The 14,967-nt window shown below is 37.8% G+C and overlaps 1 protein-coding gene across 4 annotated transcripts in view; it reads left to right on the forward strand.

Annotated features, from left to right (window-relative positions):
• Positions 1–14,967, forward strand: part of ETS1 (ETS proto-oncogene 1, transcription factor) — a 188,587-nt gene that overhangs the window by 143,216 nt on the left and 30,404 nt on the right. For all 4 annotated transcript variants that reach the window (XM_023499550.2, XM_031960917.1, XM_031960918.1 and 1 more), the window contains 4 exons: positions 5,262–5,381; positions 7,461–7,661; positions 10,860–10,937; positions 11,535–11,786. In XM_023499550.2, the coding sequence (XP_023355318.1) occupies positions 5,262–5,381; positions 7,461–7,661; positions 10,860–10,937; positions 11,535–11,786 (651 nt within the window). The remainder of the gene's footprint in view (positions 1–5,261; positions 5,382–7,460; positions 7,662–10,859; positions 10,938–11,534; positions 11,787–14,967) is intronic.

A 14,967-nucleotide genomic window follows, 5' to 3' on the forward strand; every position in this document is an offset into this window, starting at 1 on the left:
CAAAAAAACAAAACAAAACAAAAAAAAAAACAGCACATTGGTTTCATTAGCCACAAGTTGTACCATTCCTAATTCAGGTGACCCAGAAAGGTGAACCCAGTATAGTAGAGAAAGAAGGCATAACCTACCTTCTAGTTCCTTTTTTATTCATATGCTTCAAGGACCAGTTGAATGTGATTCTGAGTTTTTTAGCTCTAAGAAAGAGTTGGATTCTTTGAATGGTCCCATTTAAATATAATTCTGCCTTTTCTTTGCATTAATATCTTGGTGCTTCTTTGCTGCATAACAAGAATATCTTTTCCTGTTAGGAGAATATCATGCCCTTTGTTCTATGTCACTGCATGCATGTTGGGCCAAAGCTTTTATCTCCTGATACTCCAACATGTACAATAAGAGAGACTATAGACTAGGGTTGTGGAAAGACAGGGATAGAACCAGTGTCCTGGCATCCCTGCTCATGGGTATGACATATCAGATGGCCATATAATACCTTTGATTGTCTCATGGGATCATGCATTATCCTGTCTCAAGTGGTTCCTTGGAGAAGAATGGGAGAAGGAATCTTGCCAGATATCTAGTCATCACAGATTGAGATTCTACATAGCATTGGTGACTTGCGGCTTCTTCATTTGAAGAACATTTCCCCTCCAGTGGCACCAGAAAATTCCTTAAAGGGTTCTTCAAAACCAAAAAGTTCTGACCCTCTGAATTCCATGGGAATGAATTGAAACTCTTGTTTTACATTATCCCGGAAATAGGCAGGGAGAGGAGGGAAAAAGTTTTTTTGAGATATGGCTAAAATGAAAAAAAAAATGATATTTCGGTGCTATCAAAATGCCCCTCACTTATCCTGCTCCATCCATGTGGATAGACACTTCATAAATCATATCTGCTTAGACATGCTGTTTTCATAGCATAAAAACCCTATGGTCCATTTGCTCATCAATTTTCCTACATCAACAGTAATAATATTGTTAATAATAATAACAGTAGCAACAATAATGGTAGTAGCTATAGTACATTTATATAGTGCTTTACAGTTTATAAGGCACTTTCCACAATAACTCCTTAGATCTTTGAATAAATCACTAATGGTTAACACAAATTTGAGGACCAGAAAGTTAGTCTAAGGCTTAATGACTTCCCATTCCCAACAAGGGAAGGACAAATGTCACAGGCTGGCCCAACTCAAAGTGTCCTGTCTGACCTAATGCTCCTATCTGAAAGCCATCTCTTCTTCATAGCACTTTGTGCTTCTTAGGCATATTTACTATATTCTAATTTGTATTATAAGTATTTGTGTCCCAGAGATCCTGTCTTATTGATCTTTTTTAAACATGCTCCTCCTCTTCCAGAACATATCATAATACCTTAAATATAATTGGTGCTTAAATAAATTATCATAGAAATGATGTGAATGTTTCTGATACACTTGCAAATGAGTTAATTTGTTTTGGTAACTGATGGAGTTCTGTATCCTGTAATCAAATAGAGATAAAAAAATTAATGACCTCATTTTAAAGAAAAATGTAGGATGAACTGAAATTATTCTTGCAGGGTATGATAATGATCCTTTGAGAGAGATGATAAAACTTGGTCAGACTGTGGCTCCCTCAGACCTACCCCTCATATGATATATGATTCACACTATTGTTATTAATCAGTATAGTATTTAATACCAACTAGGTATCACAGTAGGAGTTTCTTCTTGTGATTTCACAAAAGAAGAACTTGCTCACTTGTAAACACACATAATTATATGCTTGCTGATAAACATTTATTAATTTGCATTTTGAGGTACAAAAGCAAAACCACTGCTATGTGTGTATGTTCATGTTATGTGTGTTTATTAGCAGTACTTATGGTATAGCTAATACTTTCTGTCCTTTAGAAATGCTGCTTAAGACTGTGATCCCAACTTTCTGAGTCCTTTGGATCAAGGGATCGGGAGGGAGGAGAGGGGGATCAAGTCCAAGTCCAAGTGCAGGTGTCCCCAGTGGGCTTGGTTAGCACTTTCATCAGCTGGGTCATTAGGTATTTTCCAAGAGATGTGATATTTTCCACTCAGAGAGGCAGAGCTGGGCTCAGCTTCTGGAGCTGTTGTGCAGCTGGCACAAACAAGGTAGTAGCTGGGTACATTAGTGATGGCATTGAAGTGGATGGGCAAAAATAATCCCAGCTGCTTCCTATGAAGGGCATGACTGAGAACCTGGAAATGCAAGCTCTCCAGGCAGGAAACAACGGCCCATGTGAAAAACTGTCAACTCAGCAGCACTGTCCAGACCTTCACTTTGGATTCAATTATAAGATGCTAAAGCTAGGGAGCCCTTTTTCAATGTCTGTTGAACCTGTGTATCTCTCCTTCCTACTCAATTACCCTGTGTCCTTCTCCCCTTCCAGGGGTCAGGTTTCCCAAACTCTTCTGTTTGGTAGATGCCTGAAACCTCTTGGATGACTTCATCCTTCAGCTCCACTTGGCAATCAACTGCAGACCCACTACTCCACCATTTGGCCTGGTCTATATTTTCCATATGTGCTGTCCAGTCCAACTTCCGCCTTCAGTAAAGTCCTTTTCATCGAGTCATAAATCTGAAGAAAGGGGATGGAGGAAACAAAACAAAATAAAACTTACATGGCGTAAACTCACCAATTTGGGAAGGGATTGGGAGTGAAGAGAGGGAAGTTAACCAATTCTATACTGGAGCGATTCCATTAAACAAATATATTTATTGAAATTCTATTGTACATTTTTATTGTTGCATTTCTCTCTAAAAATAAAAATTGCCTTTACCCTCAAGAAAAATTTTTAGTTGTTTTATAGGATGCTAGTCTCTATTGATAAGGTCTTGGTTTCAAAGTACAAGCATTTTCTGGATAAGATTCATCTCTGATATATATATATATATATATATATATATATATATATATATATATATACACATACACTATTTGTGTGTGTGTGTGTATTTATGTGTTAGTGACTCACTGATTGCTCATTGTTTGAAGCACTGATGTTTATGTAATCACCATCTTCCCTCCCTCCCCCCACCCCCACCCCACTTACAATCTGGGATTTTCCATCCTTTGTCAGCCTTCCTGGAGGATTGTTGATTTTTCCATTAGATTTGGAGGCATGTCCCAAAGTGACCCAAACCAAAACCACTCCCTGGGACTTTAGGGCCCCAAGTACTGGGACAGGGATTGGGACAACAACCATATCAGTTCTTTTCTCCCATTGGGAACAGAACATAGACCCTTAACGGTTTTCTTGTAGCTTTTCTTGTGGCAAATAAAAGAGAACAATTGTCTCCACTAATTCTCTTGCTTTGGAGTCTTCCTTCACTTTGAGGTTTTCAGACAGTGAATTTGTTCCAGTTGCTATTTCTCTCCCCCACCTCCTCTACCCCCAGCTAATACTACTTAATGAATTAAGACCTTATTTAACTCTCCAGAATCAAAAACTTGGTAACGGGGATCGCTTTACCTTTCCCTATTGCATCCTTTTAGCTCTACCAGTTTCATATTACTAACAAGATTCCAGGTTAGGGTAGAGCAAACAATCTCAGACATTAAAGTCGATTGGTGCCAAGGTCTAAGAGAAATTAGTCAGTAATGCTAGCAGAAATTTCCCAATCTTCTGTCTTTACTTACTAGTTTGTCAGAAATTGTACCTTTGGGTGAATTCAAAGGTATCTGATTTCAGCCAGAAGTTGGCGCTCATTTTTTATTTATTTATTTATTTTAGTAAGAAGTGTTCTTTTAGTCATGAGATCTTTGAACTGAGGCTGAAAGGGATCTTAGAGATAATTTATTCCTATTTCTTCTTTATACAGATGGGAAAACTGAGTACCAAGAAACAGAAATTAATTCTTCCCCCTCCCCCCCAAAAAAATAAAACTCAAACTAGCTAGTAGCAAGATTCAAATGTGGGTCTTCTGCTTTCAAACGAATACACTTTATTGTTATAGCAAATTGCTTCATTTAATGATATAGAGGCAAGGTGGTGAGCATAGGGTGAAGTGGGCCCCAAGTATTAGGACAGGAATTATAACAACAGCTATATCTGTTCCTTTCTCCTGTTGGGAACAGAGCATAGACCCTTAACAGTTTTCTTGCAGCATTTCTGATGGCAAATAAGAAAGACATAACAATTGTCTCAACTATTCTCTTGCTCTGGAGTCTTTCTTTATTTGAGGTTTCCTTTCTCCTAATGGGAGAAGTAAATAAATAAAAGAAATGATGAGTGACCTCATGGTTAAGACTCTCTCCAGTGGGCTACAATTTGTCTGCCTTTTAGCCTTATTTCACTGTATTCCCCAATAGGTATTCTATATTTTAGACATACTAGTCTTCTAACTAGATTCCCAAAGTCCCCATCCCATTTACGACCTTTCTGTAATTGTACAAGACATCCCTCATGCCTGAAACCTATTCTCTTTCATCCTCACTTCTCAAAATCCATTTTTTCCATCATGACTCACCTTTGGGTATCACTTTTTGTGTGGAATCTTCCCAGTTGTTAGTTTTTCATTCTCATTCTCCTATGGTGAACATAATTTTCTTCTTCAAATTACCCCCTCCTCTACCACCTATTATCTTGTATTTATTTATTATGTATATGTTAAATATAGTGGTATATAGTTGACAGTTAACCAATATTTATTGATTGGTACTCAAAATTAAAATAAAAAATTAAAATTAATGAAAGCACTAATATTTTGTGTTTATATTTGTCAGCAAATAGTATAAAGCTTTGTGCATAGGTGCTACATAGATGATTAATTAATTAGCTTGGCAGTGGTTAGATCTTCCATAGTCTGTATAAGGCCTAGGATGTAGTTGTTCATAGTGATGATTCCTTGTTTTGTTTGTTTGTTTGTTTGATGTTGTTTTGTTCTGGGCCTGAGACTTTTGCTATCCAGGAAATTTGAGATAAGGAAATGCCCTTCAATACCTATCTATAATTACTCTACAACTTAGAATCTTAGGGAAGTTCTTGGAGTCCTGGGAGTCTGTATGTGTCGGAGATGAAGCCTTCCCCCAGGATCTCTCTCGCTCTAAATAGCTCTCCATCCATTAGGTTGTGCTGGCTCTTTGATGTCTCACATATTTCCTTTTAAGTTAAACCAAGTGTTTCCTTGACTTTCTGCCCCTTTCTTGAGCTCTCTCTGCAACCAAGAATCCTCAGGGTTGGTTATTTATTCACTAATTTATTTAATTCTGGTTATTGAATTTGCTTGTGTTTCTTCTGCTTCTTACAGATATGGAATGTGCAGATGTTCCCCTCTTAACTCCAAGCAGCAAAGAAATGATGTCACAGGCACTGAAAGCCACTTTCAGTGGTTTCACTAAAGAGCAGCAACGGCTGGGAATTCCCAAAGGTATGCTTTCATTCTGGGGAGAAAAAGATTGGGCCTAGACCTGTCAGAAGATCTGGTATTCATACCATCAGTCCTTTCCCAACAACCTAACCCAACCCCTCTTAACCATTAGCTTCTAGGAGACCAGGAATGTAATATCTCACTTCTCAAAGTCTCCAACGCTATCTTGAATAGTCACTTCCCCCCCCCCCACTCCCCCTCTTTTGACCAGACATGATTTCATCAGGATGGGAAATCCTGGAGAGGAGCTCCTTATATCAGTGCAGATCAGCACCTCCTCTCCTATTCTTAGAAAGTTGCCTGGGGCACTGAGAGACTAAGGGACTTGTATAAGGTCCAACATCCCATAAGTCAGAGGCTGGACTTGAATCCATGGCCTCCTGCCTCGGAGTCCATCCTCTCTTCCTCAGTGTCTCTCTGTGTTCATCCTTTATCACCTCTGGAAAAACTGCAAGTGCCTCTGGACTAGAATGTATCACAGAAGCCAGAATGACTTTGTGCCCTGCCATTTGATATCTTTGCAATCTCTGTATCATTAGAAGAAATATATGTAAACTTGGCCATCTCAAACTTAGGGACTCTATTTGAAAATATTTATATATTTATAGAGAGAGATATTATAAAGACAGGAAAGAGAAGAAGCTAGAGGGCACTTCATTAAGCCTTTGTAGAGGAAGAAGACATGGAAAACTTGAATCTAGGAGGATATTTTTTCAGAAGTAAGGGGGAAGGGAAAGGAACAAGCAGTCATTAAGCACTTACACAAAGTGTTCCAGGCAAATAGTGAACAATTTACAAATATCATTTCATTTGATTCTCACAACAATTCTAGGAGGTAGGTGCTTTTGTTACCTCCACTTTATAATTAAGGAAACTGAGGCAGAAGTGAATTGACTTTTCTACAGCCACATAGCTAGATCTGAGGCTACATTTGAACTCAGCTCTTTTTGATTCCAGGCCCAGCCTTCTGTCCGCTATACCACCTTGCTGTTAACAATATGGCCCCAGAACAGGCCTCTTTTCTCTCTGTCAAAAGGTGTTATTGACCACTTCAGGAAAATCCAAAATTTAGTAGTATTCTTGGAGAAGGCTTACTTGTATCAAATGAGATAAGGTTTGTAAAGTTCTTAGCATAGTAGATGCTTAATAAAAGCTTATTCCCTCTCCTTTCATGTGTATTAACACTCATATGCCATTTTAAAAAAAACAGCAGTCTAGTGAAAAATAAAGTGGATATCAGTCCCATTGAATTTGCATTTGTAAACCAAAGTCACAGAGAGAGATCAGAGTGAGCTTTTGGTGTTGGGCACAGCATGCTGCCTCTTCTACATTTCATCTTTCCTGGCATTGTCAGTATTCACGAAGGATTGATGTGATTATGGGAAATCTGCAGTCATGACCAAGAGTTATATGTTGAGTATTATATATCTGGGTTGAGGGTAAAAGAAAGGATTTTGTGTGTACTTTGTATACTGTGATCACTTAATAGAGATGTTATTATGATTATTGTTCACATGATTTCTGATTGCCATGAATGCTATTCAAACAAGGATTTTTACATTTTAAAATAAGAATTGTAATTTTACCAAAAAGATAAAATAAAATAAAATTGTGATAGATCAAAGAAAGATTTCTTTCCATGCCATAGGAAAAGCACTTATTCACTTATCCAGGATCAAAATATGTAGGGTAATAAAAATAAGACAATAAGAGGACTAACACATCAATAATCTTGGATTTTTTCTTTCTCTTCATATTTCATTTTTATTGAAGTCCATGTTTAGAATGATTACTTTTAGTATGCTAGTTATAGATAGTTTGTGGCATTTTACTTAGTAAGATGGAAGAAATTTTTTTTTAAAGGAGGAAAAAATAGTGGGGAAGAATAACAGTAAGATGGCATTGATAACTGATTTATAAATTTTACCTATAAAACAGTGCCTTTTCCCCTGGTTATTGGCTTTTAAACCAATAATGTAGTCATAATATTTGCTAAGCTCCGTTTATTAGAATATGCAAAAGGGCAGAAACAAAAGGGTAAGATATTAACCTACTGGATCTTGTCCCCTTCTCTCTCAGATCCCCGGCAATGGACAGAAACCCATGTTCGGGACTGGGTACTGTGGGCAGTGAATGAGTTCAGCCTGAAAGGTGTGAACTTCCAGAAGTTCTGCATGAGTGGAGCTGCTCTTTGTGCATTGGGCAAAGACTGCTTCTTGGAATTGGCCCCTGATTTTGTTGGGGACATCTTATGGGAGCATCTAGAGATCCTACAAAAAGGTAACAAAGCAGAAAATGGTTGGACTTGGTGGGAGCTTATTTGGAGGTTATTGATGTGAGAATCAATAAAATATGCTGATATCACTGGGTATCCAATCAGATAACATTGAATAGAATTTAGATTACAATGATACCTAATAATTTCACCATAGCACCTTACTTTCCATAGAATTATTTGATAGTAAAATGAGAGTTTGGAAGTGTAAATTTAGATAGTAATCTTTATGCCTTAGGGTTCTTTTGGGGTCTTTAGGTGATATATAGGTACCTAATCTTGCTCAAAAAAGGGCAAAACCCTTAGGACTTTCTGTCCTGTTCTTTTGCTATGTTTGTCTTTCATGCAGGTCAGGAAAGGGAAGACATCTTCCCCATGGAGAGGTGCTCTTGTTCTTTTCTCATCCTTGGCCATATGGATAGAGAAAAATGTATCAAAACATGTTTGACTACTTACAAGTAATTTGAAATATGCCTTACTTAATAATATTTTCCTGGCTCCTAAATTTTTGGCTGTTCCTAGGTGCAAAGTAAATTAATGGAGCCCTGCTTTCCAATGTCTTCAGAACTCCTTAGATCTGTGTAAAGTTATGACTTTATTACTGAGCTGTGGCCAGGTTTTACTTCTCAATGTCAGTTAGTTCTCAGGGCTCTATCCATAGCGCTTATCTCTGACTTCAAGCATTAACATTTTTTTCCCTGAAAAAATGGTATTTATAAACTGAACATACACATGTAATTTATGACAGTGACCACATTCAGACCTTATGCTCAGTGTTTTGTCCCTCTAAGATATACAACATTCATACCTGTTCACATCTAGGAGAGGGCTTGGATCCCTGGGGTTCACCAGCAGGTCAAGCCTGTCAACCATTCACCTGATTCTTAGTGGAAGAGTTCAGTGCACCTTTCACATATGGGATAGGAACAGTGGGTCACCTTGGGACACTGTGTTGCAACCTTGTAATGACATGGTCTCCCCTACCAACTCCTTCCAACCTTTTAGGACCAAGTGACTCATGTACCACAGTCCTGGCTGAGTATAGAAATGGCAGCAGGAGGCAAACTTGGGTGTTTTTACTCTTATTTTTCTGAATTTCGTCTTAAAATAAATTGTAGTTACCAGCAGTCAGCAGTGCCCTCCAGTTGACTGTAAGGCTAGAAGCCGACTGCCCTCTCTAACCCAGACCCACCCTTTCCCTGTGGTCACCAGTTCCAGCCCTTGGCAGACTCTGGGGGAGGGGAAAAAGCTCAAGGTTAGCACTTTTATTTTTCATAAGACCTTGCTTTGTTCAAGAATATTTTCCATTCTGCAGTGCCTAAGAGAGAGACCCAAATTAGATTCCTCTGGGCATACTATTGTTATTCTTAGTCCTTTCTCTCATTTTTTGCAAAATAAATAAACAAACAAATGAATAAATAAATAAATGAATTGCAAAGTAAGCAGTGAAGAAATGGGTAAATCTTTTTGTTTCTTCTGTTCTAGTAGAACTACATAGCTGCACAGACTTTCCTGATACCTTGACAGACTCCCCATGTACTTAGAGAAATGAATGCCCAATTTATGGAAGGAAAATATGTAGCAGGAATATAATTAAATCCGTTAATTCATCAGCCACTTATTAGATGACTACTATTTGCCCAGTTGTTTTCTAGGTGCTGGGAACACAAAGACAGAAAATGTACCAGCCTTTATCCTCAAGAAGCTTATTTTACTCAGGGAGAAAATAATAGCAATAGTTTATAAATTGGCTTGGTTATACAACAGCAAATTTGACCAGGTTTATCAATTGAACTGTAATCTACTAATGTAATTCTTGTCCTCTTTCTGCCTGACAGAACTGCCAGGATTTGGATGGGGTTTGTTTCTCTTTAATGGTGAGATAGCTTGCATGGGAAACCTATTGATCCTTTCATGCCTCTTGGATACCAGTATTCTCTGGTTGCTATGGCTGTTTTCCATCAGGAAAACTAAACTAGATTCAGATTTAATGTATTTGGAATACAAAAATCTGATCAACTCAATTGACTTTTCAATAAAAGAGTCAGTAAAAGATAGTTCTTGGTCAGAACAAACTAGAATTGGATCATGGCTGTTTATTTGTACACAGGCTAAAGCATTTGATAAGGAAACTATAATAAATTAAAAATAAAAGTGAAAAATACTCAGACCTTACAAAAACAGAACTTAAATGTTTGAAGAGGGAAAGGTGCAAGACTGAGGGACAGAAGGTGCTGTTGCTGTTTTGATCTGATAAAACACAAACACATGAGTTTAATAATTTTGTTTGAACTTGGAACTGTTTTCCTGTACAGGTATGGGCCTGTCACCTGTAACCTTTTTTTGCCCAACATGCTATCAAATATCTGAAGCCAAAACTCCAACAACTTTCCTTCCTGCCCCTCCCTAAAAGCAATTCCACAATATTTTCACAATTCTATCACTACATTATTTGCCAGGTACAGATTCCTTGAAAAAAAATTAGATATCCCTAGTGCAGAACTGATAGGGGGTTTGGTTTCTGTCAAGTTGTATAATTATAAGTTGACAATAACTGTTCTAAGCAGACATTTTTTATTTTTTCGTTTTTATTAAGGATTAGTTTCCTGTTTTTAATGTGTATTTTAGTTTTCTCTCTTGTTATTCAGGATTAGTTTGTCTACCATACCTGTGTCCTACCTGGTCCTCTCTCTGAAATACTAGGGTAAAATAAAAGCCCAGGCAGCTTCTTTCTAAGGAGACTAAAATTGGTGCCCAAGAGAGTCTCTGGAATCTGCATACTAAAAGATCCTTAAAAATGAGGAAAATACCATCTTTCTTAGATGGTTCAGAGGATGTCCTGCCTGGACTACACGGTTTCCTTCAATACATTTTAGCCCTTTGATTGTATGATTGCAAACTCTGCCAATTTCATCTATGTTGAGAGCCTGAATTTCACTGACATCCCTTGGTACTCTCTTGGATCTTAAGTCTGATTTCAGAGATACTGAAATAATAAAATTAAATGCTCTTTTGTGGCCAGTGACCTCACTCCAGACAGGGCCTGGGGGGTTGGCGGTAGGAAAAGCCTAGAACAGTAGCCTCAATGACTGAAAATGCTGATTTCATACAAGAAGAGTTGAGATCACCATGGTGTTTGCATCCAAGAGCCTTTTGGGCCAAGTATTGCTTCTTTATTGACCTTTTCCTCTTATCTGCTGCAGAGGACATGAAACCATATCAAGTTAGTGGAGTCAGCTCTGCCTATCCAGAGACCCGCTATACCTCGGATTACTTCATTAGTAAGTACGATGTCCTACTTATCCATGATAATCATTTTTCCTATGATGTGAACCTAGGGAAAAATTCCTACCTTGAGAGCTCTTTATACCTCTGGATAATTCTGGAAGTAAGGAAAGACTTTTCCTATGATTATTTTTGCCACAGCATTTTTGTTTCTTAAAGTGGGGCTGGTTTTGGATGTCAGATAGAAAACCTATTCTATTCCATTTTACTCTAGGAGTAGATTCAGGAACATGTACTATTCAGCTTTAAATCCTATTGAAAAAAGGAAGACCCTGTTTTCTAGCTCATGGAGCTTATTTCCCTTTTTAAAAAATCAGAGCAATTTTTAACTTCCAAACTGTCCCCTTTTCCTCTTTGGATTAGAGAATTCTGTCATCTCTCACAGATACACATTCACACAGACAATACTATATATATATATGAGAGAGAGAAAGAGATGAGGGTAATGAACAGGAGGAAGGGAGACAGCACAGATGGAAAGTAGGGGAAGATACTAGCAGTTGGGGGTGGAGGAGAGAGATTTTCTGAGTCTAAGTACAACTCATCAGTCATTATAAGTTTGACATTTCTCTGTCCAACTTTTGTACCTGCAGGTTATGGTATTGAGCATGCCCAGTGTGTCCCTCCATCAGAGTTCTCAGAGCCCAGCTTCATCACTGAGTCCTACCAGACACTGCACCCCATCAGCTCTGAGGAGCTCCTCTCCCTCAAATATGAGAATGACTATTCCTCAGTCATCCTCAGTAGGGACCCTCTCCAGGCAGACACCTTGTCTACTGATTATTTCACAATCAAACAAGAAGTTGTAACCCCAGACAACATGTGCATGGGGAGGACCAGTCGTGGTAAGTAGGACCTTATCTCTAGAGCCTCTCCTGTTCCCAAGAATGTCTGTTTTTTTATCCATGTTACAAATTCTTTTCTTTTTGTTGGTATTATGGGGACTCTCAGAGTTAGTTTTTCCCACTCTGAATAAGGGGGTGTTAAAAAATAAAGCTTTCATGCTGAATTTTCTGGTCTTATTAGTATTAATAGCAAAGCTTGGTGATCCTCTTTGGGATTGAAATCACTTAAGCTGGCTTTCTTATTTTAGAGGGAAAAAAAAGTGGGTAAGAATTGGAGCTGATTGTTGTAGTGTTTGGATTTGGCTGTTCTCAAGATGGAATTTGCTCTGAGTTGGTGAAAGTCCAAATAAATTAGTCCACCTAAACAAAACATAACAGCTTCATATATTGTCCATTTTTGCTTCCAGAATGTCAGTGGATCAAATTGCAGATTTGTTGTAACCTGACTGTGGGGATTTCTCTTATCCATAGTGAAATTGTTACTCCTTTGTGAGGATACTCTCAGGACAATTAGTTTGGGATCTGTTTGGAGCCAAAAGATTTAGTGTAACCCCCACTGTCAGAGTACACATTCAGCTGGAAAACCATTGAAACAAGCAGTAGGAGAATTCCAAGAGGTTTGACTCTTGTTGACATAACTAGTATAATAATGATAAAATAATGCACTGAGAAATAAGAAGTGCTTTAAAAATAGGGCTGGCTGATTAACGAGGACAAACAAACATAAACTACTCCCTCCCCCAACCCTAAAAGTCAGGATATAGAAGAACACACAGAGAAAAAAATGCAGGATATTAGGCTAAGTGATCAGATGGTTTTAATTTGAGCAAAGTGTAGTCCATTAGGGGTCTAAAAGAGGATTTGATTATTGAGGCAAAACAAATTGGATTGGAAGGAGGAAAGACAGGAAGCTTTTCAGATGAGTTAATAAGGTGTGAATCTGTGTTGGGGGTAGTGGTACTTTCATTATTGTGAAGGCAGGAGAATAGGTTGTAGCTGGGTTTCAGGAAAATTTTAGTAGCACCAGGCTAGCTGAGCTCAGGAAGGTAGACCCATTATAGAAATTCTCAAGAATTTCAGCAAAGGATCTAGGAATAAAATGCCAAATGACATCTTCTAAATTCTATCTGAAAGACTTCTCAATGGGCTTCATGGATTGCCCACAATAATGCCTTTATCAACTTTACTGACTCACTCTTCCCCTTAAGAGGCCTCACAAGTGTCTTGCTAAAAAGTTCAGGAAAGTCTTAGAACAATCATTCACCTCCTCTCCCATAACTTCGGAGAATGCTTAAGTTGTTCATGTTTTAAGGAGAAGGGGAATGGATAGGACAACCTTTATCTTCCCTTTTTGGCATCTTCTTTTTGGATTTGCATATCAATATAAATTAATACATTGTGCATACATATGTATGTGTATGTACATATGTATGTATAGTCTTTTCTTGCAACAAGCCAGAACATTAGGCTTTCTTGTGGAGGTTTCTGGTCTGTTCTGTTCACAAACTAGAAAAATGTGGCACAGGCTAGAACTTGAGTTTCAGATTACAGATATATTTTAAAGCAGGTTTGATACACTCAGAAGATTATAAAATTCCTCTATCTTTAAATATATCACCCTATTTGACTCATTTCTCTGACTATCTTTGGCTTTTCTCCCTTCCTTCCTTCCTTCCTTCCTTCCTTCCTTCCTTCCTTCCTTCCTTCCTTCCTTCCTTCCTTCCTTCCTTCCTTCCTTCCTTCCTTTCCTTCCTTTCTTTCCTTTCTTTCCTTTCTTCCTTTCTTTCACTATATAAGTAGAGGAGGAATGGGGAGGGTTGAATTGAAAAAAAATGACCCAGTTCTTACCTTTTGACTCAGTCTTGGAAGATTCAGGCCACAGAAACCTCAGAGGGAGGTCATTGTTTTCACAGGGCTATTATGTTGGTGTTAACAAGGCTTCAAAACAAGTAAGAAGATCCAGAAATTATTAATTTTGACCTCCCCCAAAATGAAATTTTATAAATATTAATCCTCATCTTAGCCTATTGAGTAGTTGCATGGGACCTCTCCCATTTGCTTCTTTAGATCACTTTGATTTTGATTTGTGTCTGTCTTATTCTGAAATCTGTCATGATGATCATAGTGACAAGTTTGGTGAGAATTTCCCAAAAATTTTGACTTCTAGTCCTCTGAGAAGCCAGCTCTCTCTTTTGAAGGAACATAGTAGCCTAGCTGACTGTCTAAGTTCATTGTGGAAGAAAAGTGATACGAATGAAAAGCTTCCAGCTCCAGAATTATAAAATGGAGTGGAATATATATGCAGATTACTACTGTAAATCACTACTCTCTACTCTCTCTATCTGCATTTGACTATGGTTAGAAATGCAATAACAGCATCAAGGGGTTGGTTTATTGTTCTGCTTTACACAGTCTTGTTGGAGCCACTATTTCATACCTACCTAGGGTCAACTCAGTTCTTCATGTTCCTCAGGAACATAGTACATTGCAGTACATTAGAGTCCTTCTAAGTAAGACCTGAAAGATCTCCAGATCTACATTATGATGGACTGGTTTTGCTGTTCTTCTTGAGAATAGAAATGAATTAGATTTTTTTATCCAGTATCTGAGTTGACTTTAAGTTCCTTTTTTCTGTTGGCATGATTGCCCAGAAAGAAAAAAAAATCCCCAACAACCTCTAACTTTAACAAGTTCCATGATATAAACAACTCTCTAATAAGTTACTTATATCTCAAAGGTTCCTATTGACCTTTAGGATCCAAAATTGGATCTGGCATCTGGGGTCATGAAATATGTTGCTAAGTGTAAATTTTTACATGGGAAAATCCAATACATTTAAAATGACAATTGAGAGTTTATAACTTTAGCAATAAAATGGATGGCTAAACCCACTAATCCTATGGTGAAATTGTTAAGCCTTTCTAGTAAGTCCTTTCAATTTAATTCATTGGAATTTGTTCTCTTTTGGATGACTAGAGAATTGAGAGAATTGAAACATAAATGTAGTCAATGCAAAATTATCCATTCTAATGGAATCAGTAGCTCAGATAACACAGGTAGTAATTCTTTAAATAATTTATTTTGTTTTAGAATATTTTAGTTTTGCTGTAGGACTGGAGATAGGGAAAAATTTTGAGGGAAGGATGAGGATTTTTCCTTCTATCTTCCCCAACCCTAATAT

The sequence above is a fragment of the Sarcophilus harrisii genome, chromosome 3 (genome assembly GCF_902635505.1).
Source record: "Sarcophilus harrisii chromosome 3, mSarHar1.11, whole genome shotgun sequence".
NCBI lineage: Eukaryota > Metazoa > Chordata > Mammalia > Dasyuromorphia > Dasyuridae > Sarcophilus > Sarcophilus harrisii.